Source organism: Pongo pygmaeus, chromosome 2, assembly GCF_028885625.2.
Source record: "Pongo pygmaeus isolate AG05252 chromosome 2, NHGRI_mPonPyg2-v2.0_pri, whole genome shotgun sequence".
Lineage (NCBI taxonomy): Eukaryota > Metazoa > Chordata > Mammalia > Primates > Hominidae > Pongo > Pongo pygmaeus.
In genome coordinates this window covers 57,792,367-57,809,408 of record NC_085930.1, presented here as the reverse complement: position 1 = coordinate 57,809,408, position 17,042 = coordinate 57,792,367, and the positions used below count along the sequence as shown (strand labels likewise).

Here is a 17,042-nt window from a genome sequence, read left to right as displayed (position 1 = left end):
CACTCCAGCCTGGGTGACAGAGCAAGACTCCGTCTCCAAAAAAAAAAAAGATGCCACCATCTACTTATTTCTATTTTTAAGTCCAGAAGACTTGAATTCACTTGTGTCTTATGGCAATAGGGGAAGCCCAGTTTGGGAATGTATACTAGCTGTCGCCAAATTCATTTCATCTTCAGTGCTCTGTGGTCAGGATACCTCTGGGGCAGGGGTCCCCAACCCTACTGGTTTGTGATCTGTTAGGAACTGGGCTGCACAGCTGAGTTCCGCCTCCTGTCACATCAGCGGCAGCATTAGATTCTCATAGGAGTGTGGACCCTATTGTGAACTGCACATGTGAGGGATCTAGGTTACATGGTCCTTATGAGAATCTAATGCCTGATGATCTGAGGTGGAACAGCTTCATTCCGAGACCATCTTCCCAAGACCACCCCCTTGCTGGTCCATGGAAAAAATGTCTTCCATGAAACCAGTCACTGGTGCCAAAAACATGGGGACTGCTGCTCTAGGGTGAGTGAGATGAGAAGCTGGATCCTAAGGAGCACAGGAGCACCTCACTGACAAGGTTTCCCCAGAACAGCGCCACGGCACAGTAGCACTCAACCACTGATGCATGACGGAATGAACCCATTTGAAATAGAGAAATATCATGACATCAGGGAGCCAGGTCACTTCTGATACAAAATGAAAACAGCCCAACCCATCAGCTCGCGGGCAGGACAACAGATGGACCTTACATCTGCCTGGATGACAGCCATGGAGTGGAACACTTCCACCCAGCAGATGAAGTCTAATGTTGGGTGGGGAGATTGGATGTAAAAACATTTCCAGGAAGAAGTGTTCAAAATAGAAAAGGCTGATGTGACATCAGCCTGCCTCAGTGCCGAGATGGGTGGGGAGGAGTCACTGAAGAATCAAGCAATTTCCGGTGGCTGCCCCGCAGCGTTAGCCATCCACGGATCATCCAGGGCAGCTTCCCCCACTCCCACGACCTGCTGCAGTAAGAGGCAGAGGCATACACAGGAGGACGGCCACCGGACATGGGAGAGGCAGGACCACTCAGCTGCCTCCTTAGAGAAGGCCCCACCTGAGTGAGGCCAGCAGAGAACTCAGGTATCAAAGATTGGGAGATGGGGCCTTGTTACTCCTTCCCTAAACAGGATGCAATTATGCTCTACCTGTGGCATAAAGTGAAAGCACCTAGTGAAAACTGATTTGATAAAATAAGATTTAAAAATATGTAAAAGGTAAATCAGGTCGAAGGGGAAATTAACGGACTGTTTTGTTGAGGCCAGAAGGAAAGTGAATATGCAGAACGAGACACAGCAGGGTCCTGCATGCTTGCTAAAAGAAGGCCCCTCCCTTAAGTGCTGAGGTTCCCGGACACTGAGGCAAAAAGGGAAACATGACTTTGAAAAGAGTCAGGGTCCCTAAAATAAAGAGCAGCTGTTCAGGAGCATCCCTGTCTTTTAAAACAATGGGGCCAAGAGTAATTTCTCTGGGGCATCCTCATCAAGAAGTTACTGAGTGGTATTGTAGCAAAGCAGTCCATGACGTCCCCAAATAAATACCACAGGGACTTTCCCATGGCTGCCGCTTATAACAAAAAGCCCTTAATACAAGAGAATGTAGCTCAGGAAAAGAGATACTGTGGGGCCAAAACAGTGCTGTCCAGGTGCACAGCTCTCTGATATCTGCTGTGAGACACATTACAGATGATTTAGAACAGTGTTTTTGAAACTGTATTCCACAACACTCTAGTGATATGTTAATAGAAAGTCTGTAACAATAAAGCAGATGCCAGAGACATTCAGCTGCTAACATTAAGAAAGTAGGAGGAACAACATTCAGCATGTCGTCATGAGGAAAGTTATCACGCACAAGGACGCTGGACCCAGCCTGCAGGGCATCACTCGCCAGCCCCGTGCCCCTCCTCACCCCCAGCTATGCATGCTACTGGCTCCCATAACCCACCATTAGTATGTCTGCCATCCCATCAAGTATTACAGCTCTACACTCTGTACCTTTTCTTATTCGGGATCTTTTATGCAATGTATCTCGTACATTAACCCTGAATCACATTTTTATCATTCCTTGCAGCAGAAAATTTGTCTGTGAGGCCATTTTTCATTGTCTGCTTTCATTCAAGCATGGATTATAGCTCATGGTGTTCTGTCATCTTATTGTTGTGTTGAAAATGTTCTGTGACCACATAAATTCAGGAACTGCTGATCCAGGGAAATGGCCGGGCTGCAGCTGCTTCAGTGAAGTAGCGTTCCATGAGCCGCACCACCCGAGGATTCAAAGTTCTGTTCTTGGTCAAGGTGCCGATTAGCACACACCTAGATATGTCCAAAATCCCCTACACAGACTCTAGGGTGAGCATTCTGTTACGAAAACCTGGGTACACACTAGGACTGTGCCCCAGAAGATGTCACCCACAGCTCCCTGCTTCTCATGGAAGGGTGTCAGCAGGGCCGTTATCAGGTTAAAGGTTTGATTTACATTAAAGAAGGGGAGCCATATGTCTTTGTGATGGAAGGAGTTTCCCCAGGGGACATTCTTCACCTATAGAGAACTTCTAAATGAATTACATTGGTCATATAATAATTACAACTACATGCCTGACTTGGTGGCTCACGCCTTTAATCCTAGTACTTTGGGAGGCCGAGGTGGGTGGATCATCTGAGATCAGGAGTTTGAGCAGCCTGGCCAACATGGTGAAACCTCATCTCTACTAAAAATACAAAAATTAGCCAGGCTTCGTGGTGGGCCCCTGTAATCCCAGCTACTTGGGAGGCTGAGGCAGGAGAATCGCTTGAACCCGGGAGGTCGAGGTTGCAGTGAGCCGAGATAGTGCCACTGCACTCCAGCCTGGGCAATAAAGCTAGACTCATCTCAAAAAGTAATAATAATTACAACTACAAAACATTGATTTAGTGGTTACTATGTACCAGACCTGTACTAAGCCATTGGATTGCCCTATTTCACTTAATCACCTCCAGTAAAATCCTTTTTATAGCTGGGAGATTGAGATCCACAAAGAGGTTAAGACAAGTTTCTTGATAAGGTTAAGATTTGAGACTAGGCACGGTGACTCATGCCTGTAATCCCAGCACTTTGGGAGGCAGAGGCGGGCAGATCACTTTGAACTCAGGAGTTCGAGACAAGCCTGAGCAACAGAGTGAAACCCCATCTCTACTAAAAATACAAAAATTAGCTGGGCATGGTGGCACATGCCTGTAATCCCAGCTACTTGGGAGGCTGAGGCTGGAGAATCGCTTGAACCCAGGAGGTGGAGGTTGCAGTGAGCCAAGATGGCACCACTGCACTCCAGCCTGGGCGACAGAGCGAGACTCTGTCTCAGAAAACAAACAAAAAAAAGAGTTGTGCTGGCAACAGTATTTAAGTGAGGATCATTCCAAAGCAGTTTGCAGCCTTCTGGTACTAGAATAATCTTGTGGACTTTAGGGTGGCTGGCTTTTAATTAACTGGGAGTTTGGAAGAGGTAAATAGACACACTCATGCGTTTTCCTTTTCTCTTTCAGCATGTGAAGATGGATATAGGCTTGAAAATGAAACCTGCATGAGGTAGGCTCCATGTTGATTTAGTCTAATTTTATTACAAATCTTATTTAGAAGTTATTTAGATAAATTGCCTCACTTATTTCTTTTGAGATTGGAAACTAATTCTTGCCCTTTTTTCTTTCTTGGCTTGCAGTTGCCCATTTGGCCTTGGTGGTCTCAACTGTGGAAACCGTAAGTGTACAAAAGTGGACCATTATGTGTGGGCAGGGGCCTGGCCCTGTTGTTAGTGCACAGGTGTCAGTCTCTTCCCACTTCCCTCAGTTCACACCCGCTGTCTTCTTAGGTTCTGTGCCAATGGCATGGGGGAAACAAACAAAGGCCTGGCGTGGTGGCTCATGCCTGTAATCCCAGCACTTTGGAAGACAGAGGCAGGAGGATCACTTGAGGCCAGGAGTTAGAGACCATTCTGGCCAACATGGTGAAAGCCTGTCTCTAGTAAAAATACAAAAATTAGCTGGGTGTGATGGCACATGCCTGTAATCCTAGCTACTTGGGAAGCTGAGGTGAGAGAATCGCTTGAACCTGGGAGGCGGAGGTTGCAGTGAGCCGAGATCACGCCACTGCACTTCAGCCTGGGCAACAGAGCAACACTTCGTTTTAAAAAAAAACAAAAAAACAAAAAACAACAACAACAAAAAACAAAGAGAAAGAAGACTTGACTGATGCTGTTCAGGGGCTCAAGGTCTGGGCAGAGAGAGAAACACTCAGTCCTAAATAGCCCTGCTGTGTGCTGAGTGTTACTGTGATAACCAGACATGGGGTGTGGGACGGGGAGGCAGGGACTGTGCCCACAGAAGAATGAGAGGACACTCGACAGTACTTCTTGGAGGGAGTGGAATTAGAGGAACAGTTGGAAAGATTTAGATTGGCAGGTATGGGGGGAGGACATCCCAGGCAGAGGGAATAACTTAGACAAAGGTCTTGAGGCAGCCATGGGCCCTTGGTGTTCTGGGGACAGGGTGTAAGTGGATGTGGCTGGAAGATAGGAAGATAGGAAGGCAGAAGGTAGAGGATTTGGGTTGGCAAAGTATATGGGGTCTGAACTGTTGGGGTTGGGATCACCAGGCTGAGGAGTGTAGACTCTAATCAATAACTGTCAGGCAGCTGGCAAAAGTCTTAGAGCAGGAAAGCAGTTTGATCAAGGAAAGCAATTTGGGCTGCATTGAGAACAGACTGGACAGAGGAGAATGTGGGTGCAGCTTAGAGATTTCCAGCATAGTCCCACCAGGCATGCTAGAGACACACTTAGGAGTCCTCTCTGCTCCAAGTGGAAGTAGAGGGTGGAACACCAAGCAGCCAAGAGTGTTGGTGGGGACTGTGAGCGGGGCGTGTTTTGCACCTAACCCAGTTCTTGGAGAAAAGCAGTTGTGATTCATTTAAGATTGCTTGCACTGACATTTTCTGATATTCGTACATTAGAAATTGAAATTATCTGCAAAATTAAATTTGGGGATATAGCATATCATAGGATATAATAGAAATACTAACAATGAAGATTTTAGTTTAGGACAGCTTCGTCTCTCATCCTACAGACAAATGTGCCAGTGGACTATATTCTAAGTTTACTAGAAGGAAAGTAGACATGATTTTATTTAATGTGTGTAAAAAAGCCCCCAGTTTCTGTTCCCCAATAGTATACCTTACATCTGATTTCTTCAGTGGTGTTTTCTTTGTTCGTAAAGGTTTTCTATTAGCAAGTCAATTAAAGTCAATTTAAATTGACTTTCTTTGAGCATAACTAAAAAATAAAAATAATGAAATAAAAATCAAGCACATTCAATGCTGAATATAAAACTGACATAAAACTCTCTTGGTGCACCCAGCATGGCGCTACTCTCAGGCCAGAGTCTGGAGACTTGGAATTACATATCCATTTAGGATTACTGATGACTTTGATTATCTGATTTATCTTGACTGCAGACTAGCAAGAGGTTACAGAAGATAGCCTCAGAGAAAGACTAGGGAGGCAATTCTAGAAGCAATTATATTTATAGTCATATGAGTAGAGAGGGAGGAGCTCACGGAATTGATATTTGGTTTTTTTTGTGTTTTTGAGATGGAGTCTTGTTCTGTCACCAGGCTGGAGTGCAGTGGCAAGATCTCGGCTCACTGCAACCTCCGCCTCCTAGGTTCAAACAATTTTCTTGCCTCAGTCTCCCAAGTAGCTGGGACAACAGGCGTGCACCACCACACCCAGCTGATTTTTTGTATTTTTAGTAGAGACGGGGTTTTACCATGTTGGCCAGGATGGTCCCGATCTCTTGACCTTGTAATCCGCCCGCCTCGGCCTCCCAAAGTGCTGGGATTACAGGCGTGAGCCACCGTGCCCGGCCGATGTTTGTTTTTTAAGTAGCAACCTGCAGCCTTGAGTGGTGTAGTAAACAACCCTGTACTCTTTAGAAGTCCCAGAGGACACTGTGGGGCCATAGAACCATGTGAGCACGGCCCTTCACTCCGATGGACCCCAGTCATCACGCTCTAAATGGTGTTTGGTGCACTCAGCTTAATAAGTCAAGGAAGTTATCATATTTTAGGCTTTTTTATTTAATAAATTAAAGAATAGTCAAAATTCTTTCTAGGTGTCAGTGCTGAACAGGGTGGGCTTGAGTGTTTTGGAGATCTGGCTTATGTAAAATAGTCTGGATGGCAGTACATGTCCTTTTCTGAAGATCAGTATTTAGGCAAGCCAGTTTCTCAGCTGGGCTCAGGGTCTTTATGCTTTTGTGTTTAGGAGGATATCTGTGCCTTAAAGGGGGTTCCTGGTCTACACAGTGGTGTGTGTTCACTTTTTCGTGTGAATCTCATTTCTCACTTGAAACCAGAACAGAGTTACAGAGAGCTCGTAAACTGATCAGAGAATGGAGTAGCCTGTGCACAAAATAGATAAGAAAATCTATAACGTTTCAATGTGGAAAAAGGAGGTTGAATAATCAGACAGAAATTTAAGATATTTGAGACTTGTTTCCCAAATGCTGGAATACTAGAACTACATGGTATATATATATATATGTGTGTGTGTGTGTGTGTGTGTGTGTGTGTGTACACATATATAGTCTTTCAGAAGAGATGCTTCAAGGCTAAGAGTAGAGGTTACATCACAAGCCTGTGTACCTGATCCTAAGATATTGTAAGTATTAGAAACAGAGAGGCTTAGACAATTTCATGCAGCAGGAGGTTCAAGTGCAGCAGACCTGTATCATGTGTGCAGGAAACTCATCTGAATGCAATCCCACCTGATGGCAGAGAAAGAGAGAGCCAGTGAGACAGGTGAGAGGTGTGGAGGTGTGGCCACCCTGTTCTCCACGTGTGCCCACCCTGTTCTCCACGTGTGCCCCTCAGGTGAGCCAGGGAGCAGGAGGTAAGAGATATGACCTGCTCAGTCCTCTTGGGGCCTCTCATCTCTGACAGGCCTCTCATAGAATGAGCTAGTACTTTAAACCTGCTTTGGTCAGACAGCTCCCTAGTTTTTATTTTTTATTTTTAGAGATGAGGTCTCTCTCTGTTGCCCAGGCTGGAGTGCAGTGGCCTGCTCATGGCTCACTGTAGCCTCAACCTCTCAGGCTCAAGCAATCCTCCCACGTTGGTCTCCCAAAGTGTTAGGATTACACTACCACACCTGACCCCTAAATAAGTTTTATTAGAAAATGCTTCGTGTTTCTCAGCGAATGGAAGAGTGATCCATCGAGGGAACATGAGTCTATAAAGGGTTGCAGGAAAGGGGTGTGAGCTGCAGGGCATTATTCTAAGTGGCACTGGTAATTTTTTTCTCGGAGATTATTAAGTACTATACATGTTTGGGGATGCTGTTGCCCTATGTCATTGACTATTCTGTAAGTTCTTATGTTAGGAAAAAGTCAAGCCCTCTCCATTATTTTTGTGGGGTTCTGGAAGTAGCTAAGATTTCTCTCTGATTCCTCAGACTTCCTTTTCCTTCCCATTTGTCCAAGTCACTGTCACTGTGTCCAGCAGAGGGCAGAGGCCTGTCTGGATGGTTTGCTCCTGGCCACCTTTTAGAACCGGCAGCCTATCATTAGTGTGATAACTTTTGTTATTCTGTGATGGCATGTAAATATCACTTTATCATTTTGATATCTCTATTAGTTTCAGTGTTGCAAGGCAGTTAATATTATAGTGGCTGATAATAAGCAGCACTTGCCACCTGCCTCTTTCTCTGAAGTCTGGGCCCAGACCTGGGTGTTGGTTAAGGAGTTGGGAATTCGTCCCTCTCTATGGTGATAGCATATTGGGAGTCTGTGACTCATCACTTAACGTTTTGTGCCAAATAGCAGGGCTCTGACCGCCCACCGCTATTACTCCCATTATTGCCGCCCAAGACAGCAGGGGCCTTCCTGGGGCTGTGACTCAGGCTGGATTTTTCGTAGGCAAGAAATGCTTCTTCTCTATGCAGGCTTCTTAGGGTACCTGCTCTACCCAAGCCCAGTGAGGCTGGGGAGGCTGGGTTTTTCCAGCCAAGCACACATCATCCAACTCCAGTAGATTTTGGCATTAGGCATAACCTATGTCCTACCCCTCAGAAGTTTCTGTTCACTTTCTACTTGTGCCCAGATTTCAGTCCTTGCTCCTTACAGAAAAACTGGAAAGGGCAAGGCACAGTGGCTCACGCCTGTAATCCCAGCACTTTGGGAGGCCGAGGCAGGAGAGTCACTTAAGATCAGGAGTTCAAGACCAGACTGGTCAACGTGGTGAAACCTCGTCTCTACTAAAAATACAAAAATTAGCTGGGCGTGGTGGCGCATGCCTGTAATCCCAGCTACTCGGGAGGCTGAGGCAGGAGAATCACTTGAACCTGGGAGGCAGAGGCTGCAGCGAGCCGAGATCGCACCATTGCACTCCAGCCTGGGCGATAGAGCGAGACTCTGTCTCAAAAAATAAATAAATGAATAAATATCTGGAAAGGGCAGACAAGCCTTTCTCTCAGGTCTTCACCCCCTGTTGGAGCAGGGGCCCCCACTCCTGAGCAGCGCAGGCCTGCACCTTTCTTATCACTGCTCTCCTTTTAATTTTCTAAACACGTAAAATATCTCTCTGTTTATATCCAGATTCCACCATTTCCAACAGCAAATATGCCATTTGCCAGATGGCCCCAGAATTCTTTTAGGAATGTGTCATCAGACGTGTCTCTCTCTCCTCTTGCCTCCACCCTTTTCTTAGGGCGTGCACATTTCCTCTGTTGCTGGAAGTTTACGTTGGTTCCTCCTCACAGTTTCATAATTGCTCTCATGACACTTTGGGTTGTTTGGCCTTTTTTCTATTTTTAAAATGAATTCCTTTTTTAAAAAATAACAATATAGCACATGCCCATTAATTTCCCCTCTTTTAACCCAAATTAATTAGAAAATAAATAGAAGTTAAGGGAAGAAAATAAATAGAAGTTAAGGGAAGAGGAGAGTAAACAGTCTCACCACCCATTAAACACTATGTTCACCATGTTTCCTTACTACTAAGTGTGGGGCATAGGCCAGCAGGACCCATGTCACCTTGGAGCTTGTTGGAAATGAGCAACTTCGGGCTCCCCACTCCAGACCCACTGAATCCAAATCTGAATTTTCACCAGGCCCATAAATTTAGTTAATATGCAGATTCATGTGCATATTAGAGTTTGAGAAACACTGGTATTATATGTTTTTCCAGAGATATATATGTGTATGTCTTTTTAACAGAAATTGGATCTCACTGAACATACTGTTCTGTAACCTGCTTTTAAACCTAGTAAACTGTGGAATGGTTTCACTTACGTAATTTTATAACGTTACTTTTGATAGTCCTGTGGAATTCTGCTCTATGGACATACTGTAATTTGCTTAACCATTCCCCTCTTACTGCCTTTCAAAAGTCTCTTTTTAAAATATTCCTGTCATCTAAGCCATTCTTCTGTTTTTTGTTTGTTTTTGTTTTGTTTTGTTTTGTTTTGTTTTGTTTTGAGACGGAGTTTCACTCTTGTTGCCCAGGCTGGAGTGCAATGGTGCGATCTTGGCTCACTGCAACCTCTGCCTCTGGGGTTCAAAGGATTCTCCTACCTCAGCCTCCTGAATAGCTGGAATTACAGGCCCCCACTACCATACCTGGATAACTTTTTGTGTTTTTAGTAGAGGCAGGGTTTCGTCATGTTGGCCAGGCTGGTATCGAACTCCTGAACTCAGGTGATCCACCTGCCTCAGCCTCCCAAAGCGCTGGGATTACAGGTGTGAGCCACTGTGCCTGGCCCCATTTTTCTGTTTTATGGTTATTGTCATTTTGTGATCATAGAGCTCACATAATTCTCCTAGATTACTTTTTTCTGGCCACAGACATTTTTTTCCATCCCTCTTTCATATTTGCCACGTGTCTCTTTTGTAGGTCATCCTTTCATTCAAAGGGTCTGCACCTCTTCAGAGGAGACCCCTGCCTCACAGCCTTCCAGCATAGCCAGCAGGGAGTGACAGTCTGCCTTCCCCACTGACAGCCCTCTTCCCGTGAAGCCAGACATTCCGCTTAAATATCATTCTGCACTGTCTTCCCAGCCCAACCCACGGTCTGATGGCAGGTGTAGAAGGTATCTTTCAGTTGTGTTCACCCAGTTGTTGCCTTGAGTTATAAAAGACTTAGACCAATGGAAATGCTGTGTGTTGGTGGGAGTCACTCAGAACAAACATCTGGGAAGACAGCACTAAACTGCTTAGGAGGAAGGAGGGAGAATCTATTAATATTACCCAGAAGGCAGTTAGAAGTCTCATTCAGCTAAAAGCAGTCATTTTACTCAGTCTTGACTGGCCTCCCTTCACTCAAACGGGGTAAGGCAGGGATTGGGGAGTGGGAACTGCTGTTCTGTACCCAACCCTTCTGCTAGCGAGGACTGTTTGATGAGGTGGAAGGGATAGAGTTGTGTAAAACATCAGGAGAAAGTGACAGAATCATGTGGGGCACTGTCACAGCGGAGAGTGGTGGGCACTGGGTATGTTCACACCCTGGCTGTAGACTTGGAAAAGGTGAATTTCAGAAGGTGCAGGGGAAAATAAGAATGCTGTGAACACAGATGGAAGAGGAATGGAAAGATTTTAAAGGCAAAATTCATCTGAGTGCGGTGGCTCACACCTGTAATCCCAGCACTTTAGGAGGCCGAGGAGGAAAGATTGCTTGAGCCCAGAAATTTGAGACCAACCTGGGCAACACAGCGAGACCTCATCTCTAAAAAAAAAAAAAAAAAAAAAAAAATCAGCCAGGCATGGTGGCATGCACTTAGTGTCCCAGCTACTTGGGAAACTGAGGTGAGAGGATCACTTGAGCTGGGGGGTTGAAGTTGCAGTGAGCTGTGATCATGCCACTACACTGCAGCCTGGGTGACAGAGCAAGACCCTGTCTCAAAAAAAAGATTAAAAAATAAAAGGCAAAATTCTAACCATAAATCACAAGTGAGCTCAGTGAGGAAAAATATGGAGAGAACTGAATGCATTGTAAGATAAAAACTAATGTGCCTACCTAGAAAATTCTGTAATGTGTTCAAGAATCTTAAAGGAAGGTTGGCTAAGGTTCTCCTAGAGTAAGTGAGCCCAGCTAGCCTAAGCGACCAAGAGAGTTTATTGGAAGAATCCTGGCATCGGGAGTGGAAGGAACCAAGGAAGTGGAGGAAGGAAGCTCAGCAGCTGGGGGTAGCGAGCGGCCTCCTGTGAGACCACATGTTGCCATGACTGCATCCTCATGTCTCGTCTCTGCTCTTTGCCGTCTATCTGTATGCAGGCTCTCCTTCCCAGACAACATGATGGAAAATAGGGTCACCAAACAGCTCTTAGTCGGGGGTGGGAGGTCTCTAGCTCAGCAATTGTGAAAGTGATGGCCCTCTTTTCCCAAATTCCTGGGAAGTAACTAATTGATCCACTTTGGATGGTGGGTTTATTCCAGGACCAGCCAGCTGTATCCAGGGTATGGTGTTACATGTCCGAGTGTGCCCACCCCCAGCTGCAGATGGAAGGGGATGCATAGTTCTCAGAAGTGGGGTGGCTAAGCAGATAGTCCAGTAGATCCCATCCAAATAATCATATAAACATAGACAAATATGGCTCTGGGGAAAGGCTAAGGCCCAGAATGTGCTGTTGGTTTGATGAAAGATGCTAACAGTGATGACAACAATGTCAAGCTGTGAAGAATAAGGGAAACATGGAGCCATTGCTTGAGAAAGACTGAAATGTCAACAAATGCCAAGAAGAAAGTAGGACAAAGAATTCCAAGCTCTTCATTCAAGAAAATCTTTTCGCACTAAAAAGGATAGGACAGACAAGCCTAAGATGACATTCACTGCCTCTGTCTCACCTAAATATTCAGAGCACCTCTGAAGCTAGGAAACACTTCAGTTGGAACTTACTCAAATCCATGCACTTGTACATCATCATAAATCTAAAATCAGTACTTAACCCCAAAAGATCAGTTGTAGAATGATTTTAAGAAGATCTGTGGGCAATATTACAAGGTTACAGTGACATGGCTGCCAAAGAACTTCAAATGTACTCTTTAAAAAATATGTATGTGACTGGGCCTGGTGGCTCACGCCTGTAATCCCAGCACTTTGGGAGGCCGGGGCGGGCGGATCATGAGGTCGGGAGTTCAAGACCAGCCTGGCCAATATGCTGAAACTCCATCTCTACTAAAAATACAAAAATTAGTCAGGTATGATGGCGCGCACTTGTAGTCCCAGCTACTCAGGAGGCTGAGGCAGGAGAATCGCTTGAACCCAGGAGGCAGAGGTTGCAGTGAGCCGAGATCGTGCCACTGCACTCCAGCCTGGGCGACTCCGTCTCAAAAAAAAAAAAAAAAAAGTATGTGTATATATACACAATGTCAAGATTTCAGGGAGGGGTGTGTGTGTGTGTGTGTGCGTATGTAAATATGTAAATAAAATTTGGGAAATACAGAAAGGCACAAAGAAGAAAGCAAATTATCCACCATTACTTGAGGCAGTGCTAACTTGTGCAAACATTTTGGTGAGTTCCTCCCAGGCTCTTTCTCTCTGCTTGTGTGCTGGGTGGTCTCCTGGCTTTCAGCCCAGTGCTCTTTCCTCTCCTGTGTAATCTAAACCAGTGCTACCCACGGTCTGGTCCATTGGCTGGCAGCAGCAACATCCCATAGAAGCCTCTAGAAGTGAGATTCTGAGCCCCTGCCAGTACGACTGAACCAAATCTCTTGGAGCAGGGACCAGGAATCTGGGTTTTAACAAGGCTTGTGGGTGACTGAGATGCAGATGGGAGCTTCAGAAGCCCTCGTCTATGTCAGTGCTACACAACTTGTGGTCTGCCGTGTGAACCGTTACTGGACCATGGCAAGATAAAACAGAAGTTGAGGGTGAGCACTTAGAAATGTTTCTATTAACTTGACATAACTGTGACATCCAAGCATGGGAGCCTTGGAAAAGAGTTTTATTATATTTCACAAATATATCAGTCCACAGTCAACTCCTTTAAAAAAAAAAAAAGGAGAAAGTGAAATTTATGATAGTTGGTGCCTGTGGGGACAGATGAGGGGAGGAGCACATGGGACTTTATTTTCTTTATTTAAAAAGAATATCCAGGTTGGGCACAGTGGCTCACACCTGTAATCCCAGCACTTTGGGAGGCCAAGGTGAGAGGACCACTTGAGGCCAGGAGTTCAAGACCAACCTGGACAACATAGTGATACCCTGTTCCTACAAAAACCAAAAATTAGCTGCGCCCGTGGTTCCAGCTGCTTGGCAGGCTGAGGCAGAAGGATTGCTTGAGCCCAGGAGGTGAAGCCTGCAGTGAACTGTGATTGTGCCACTGCACTCCAGTGTGGGCAACATAGTGAGACCTGTCTCAAAAAAAAAAGGATATCCAGAAGCACAAACAAGCAAGCAAAAACTGGTCCTCAGGCCAGGTGCGGTGGCTCACACCTGTAGTCCCAGCACCATGGGAGGCCGAGGTGAGCAGATCACTGGAGGCCAAGAGTTTGAGACCAGCCTGGCCAACATAGCAAAACCCCGTCTCTACTAAAAATACCAAAAAATTAGCTGGGCATGGTGGCGTGTGCCTGTAATCCCAGCTATTCAGGAGGTTGAGGCATGAGAATCGCTTGAACCTGGGAGGAAGAGGTTGCAGTGAGCCAAGATCGCACCATTGCACTCCAGCCTGGGCAATGGAGCCAGACTCTGTAAAAATGAAAAAAACCAAAAACTGGTCCTTGACCACAGATAGTTTGAGAAGCACTGGTCTATACCATCTGTGTCTCTTTTTAGACAAAACTGCTTGTTTCCAACAGGAACCTGCTGCAGCTGCAGCCACTTGCAAGGGTCACTTCTAAAATGGATGCTTACTTGTTTTGTTGGAAGTGAGAAAATTTAACTCGGTGTGGAAGGATAAGCAAGAGCCAGACTCTAGTCTTTAGGAAAAAAGGGAGCCACAGAGGGTTTTTTAAAGCAGGGAAATGGCAAGATCAGATTTGCTTTCTATAATAGTGAGTGGACAAGACTGGGCACAGGTGGATGTGCTGGGAAGCAGCTGCAGTTGTCCAGACAAGGGATGATGGTAGCTCAGAGCCATGTTGGGGCAGATGAAGAAAAGTGGATAAATTCAAGAGGTTTGTTTTCTGTCTTCACTTTTATTAAAAAAGAAACTTTCAAATACATGTGTTGGGAGGTAAGGAAGAGAATGTGTTTATTCTGTGGCTTGGCTTTGTTTCCTGTGTATCTTAATACTGATGGCTTTTGTATCCTAATACTGATGGTTTTACGTAATAGGTTTCTGTGCTATTGATTTAAATAAAAGGATAGGAAAATTGTTGCATGGCTTGTATTTGCTCATAGTCTACCTGTTGCCTGTCTTCATTCTCAACCAGCACCTAGTGCTCTAGAAGCTTGGTGAGGAGGGGAGGAGGGTGTCAGCCCTGTACCTCATCCTTGTTTACATCCTTGTTTAGTAGAGACGGGGTTTCACCGTGTTAGCCAGGATGGTCTCAATCTCCTGACCTCGTGATCTGCCTGCCTCGGCCTCCCAAAGTGCTGGGATTACGGGCTCCAATCTGAATTTACTATCGAGAATCCGGCTACTGGTGTTTCATCCTGGATCCTACAACTAGAGAACACAATTTTCTTATATTTCCACAACCAAAAAATCAATAGGAATATTTAATAAAATTTATTGAAGATATGATTTTACCAGAAATACATAGATATAAAAGCAATTAATTAAAGCTTTTAATATTGCTTTCTACATATGATATGTACTTGCTTAAATCACTGCTAATTTCTGGTAATTAAATTTGATGTGTATTTATTGAGGAGCTATTCAGTCCCTAGCATGTTGATGCAGTGATTCCCAGACTCTGGACTTAACTGATCAGTAATGTTCCTTATAAAATTGGGGAGTCTAACCTAGGGTTGCCTCCTTTTTATTTTATCAAGTAAAAATCTAGAACTGAATCAAGAATTTTTAGGCCAGGCATGGTGGCTCAAGCCTGTAATCCCAGCACTTTGGGAGGCCGAGGCTGGTGGATCACCTGAGGTTAGGAGTTCAAAATCAGCCTGGTCAACATTGCGAAACCTCATCTCTACTAAAAACACAAAAAAATTAGCAGGGCATGGTGGCACATGTCTGTAATCCCAGCTACTCAGGAGGCTGAGGCAGAAGAATTGCTTGAACCCAGGAGGCAGAGGTTCAGTGAGCTGGGATCGCACCATTGCACTCCAGACTGGGCAACAAGAGCAAGACTCCGTCTCAGAAAAAAAAAAGAAAAAAAAAATTTTATATATACTATCACCATTAACTCAAAAAATTAAACAACACCAAAGGGTGGGAAGTGACCAAGAAAAGATTCTGCGTTATCTCCATTACTTATTTATTTATTTATTCATTTTTGAGACAGAGTCTCACTGTGTCACCCAGGCTGGAGTGCAGTGGTTTGATCTCGGCTCACTGCAACCTCGGTCTCCTGGGCTCATCCATTACTTTAATAAAAATCAGATTTACTGAGGCATAATTTACACATGATAAAAGGCATCCATCTTAAGTGAGAGAGAAAAGTAGAAAGGACAAAAATCTTAGATTATGGAACAGTTATCAAAGAGGAACAAATTAAGTTTTTAAAAAACTCATAACTCACATTTATTTTTCTCTTTCTACCGTGGGTTGGTGAAAATGTCATCAGGAGCTGGTGCACAGGTAAAAGTTAGGAGCCACCATCCTAGGAGTGGCTTAAAAAAGGGAGCTTTTTGGCCGGGCGTGGTGGCTCATGCCTGTAATCCCAGAACTTTGGGAGGCCGAGGCGGGTGGATCACGAGATCAGGAGATTGAGACCATCCTGGCTAACACGGTGAAACCCTGTCTCTACTAAAAATACAAAAAATTAGCTGGGCCTGGTGGCACGCGCCTGTAGTCCCAGCTACTTGGGAGGCTGAGGCAGGAGAATCGCTTGAACCCGGGAGGCGGAGGTTGCAGTGAGCTGAGATCGCACCACTGCACTCCAGCCTGGGCAACAGGGCGAGACTCTGTCTCAGAAAAAAAAGAATAAAAAAACTTTTCTCAATATGGAGAGCCTTGGAGATAGCCACTAAGGATCCCTTGCCGGAGAGTAGATAGTTGTAGGTGAGGGCACCCCTCAAGGCAGGGTGGTGACTATAGAGTCAGGGGAGACCATTCTTGAGAACTCACTCATTCCTTCATTACCTCCAGCCAATACGCTTTTTTGTTTGTTTTACATTTAGCCTATCAGCTTATCACTGTGGTGATAGCAGCCGCGGGAGGTGGGCTCCTGCTCATCCTAGGCATTGCACTGATTGTTACCTGTTGCAGGTAAGTGATGAGAGTTCAGATTCCAATCCTGTTCCTTTGCCTGTACTATACAAGGGTCAGTTTGTATTCTTTTACAGGATACTTGAGATGGTTCACAATATTAAACCATAATGTGTGACTAACCCATTTTTAAAAAAGGAGAAAGGGAATTCATGATAGTTGGTGCCTGTGAGGAAAAAGAAGGGGAGTAAATGGAACTTCATTTTCTTTATTAGAAAAGAATAGCTGAAAGCACAAGCAGGAAATGAAAAAAGAAATAAATTGGGCTTCGTCAGAATTAAAAACTTTTGTACTCCAAAGGACACTATCAAGAAAGTGAAAAGACAACCCATACTTGCAAATATGGGTTGCATGAGAAAATACTTGCAAATTATGTGTCTAATAAGGGACTTGTATCTAGAATATAGAAGGAACTCTTACAACTCAACAACCTAATTTTAAAACTGGACAAAAACTTGAATAGACATTTCTTCAAAGAAGAGATACAGATGGCCAGTAAGCACATTGTCTTAGTCCATTTTGTGTTGCTGTAAAGGAATACCTGAGGCTGGGTATATTAGTCCATTTTCACACTGCTGATAAAGACATACCCAAGACTGAGCAATCTGCAAAATAAAGAGGTTTAATGGACTTCCAGTTCCACGTGGCTGGAGAAGCCTCACAATCATG

At 44.8% G+C, this 17,042-nt stretch overlaps 1 protein-coding gene across 3 annotated transcripts in view; it reads left to right on the top strand.

The window, feature by feature from the left end:
* Positions 1-17,042, top strand: part of HEG1 (heart development protein with EGF like domains 1) — a 95,869-nt gene that overhangs the window by 61,288 nt on the left and 17,539 nt on the right. For all 3 annotated transcript variants that reach the window (XM_063661683.1, XM_054481507.2, XM_054481506.2), the window contains 3 exons: positions 3,546-3,588; positions 3,719-3,756; positions 16,286-16,373. In XM_063661683.1, the coding sequence (XP_063517753.1) occupies positions 3,546-3,588; positions 3,719-3,756; positions 16,286-16,373 (169 nt within the window). The remainder of the gene's footprint in view (positions 1-3,545; positions 3,589-3,718; positions 3,757-16,285; positions 16,374-17,042) is intronic.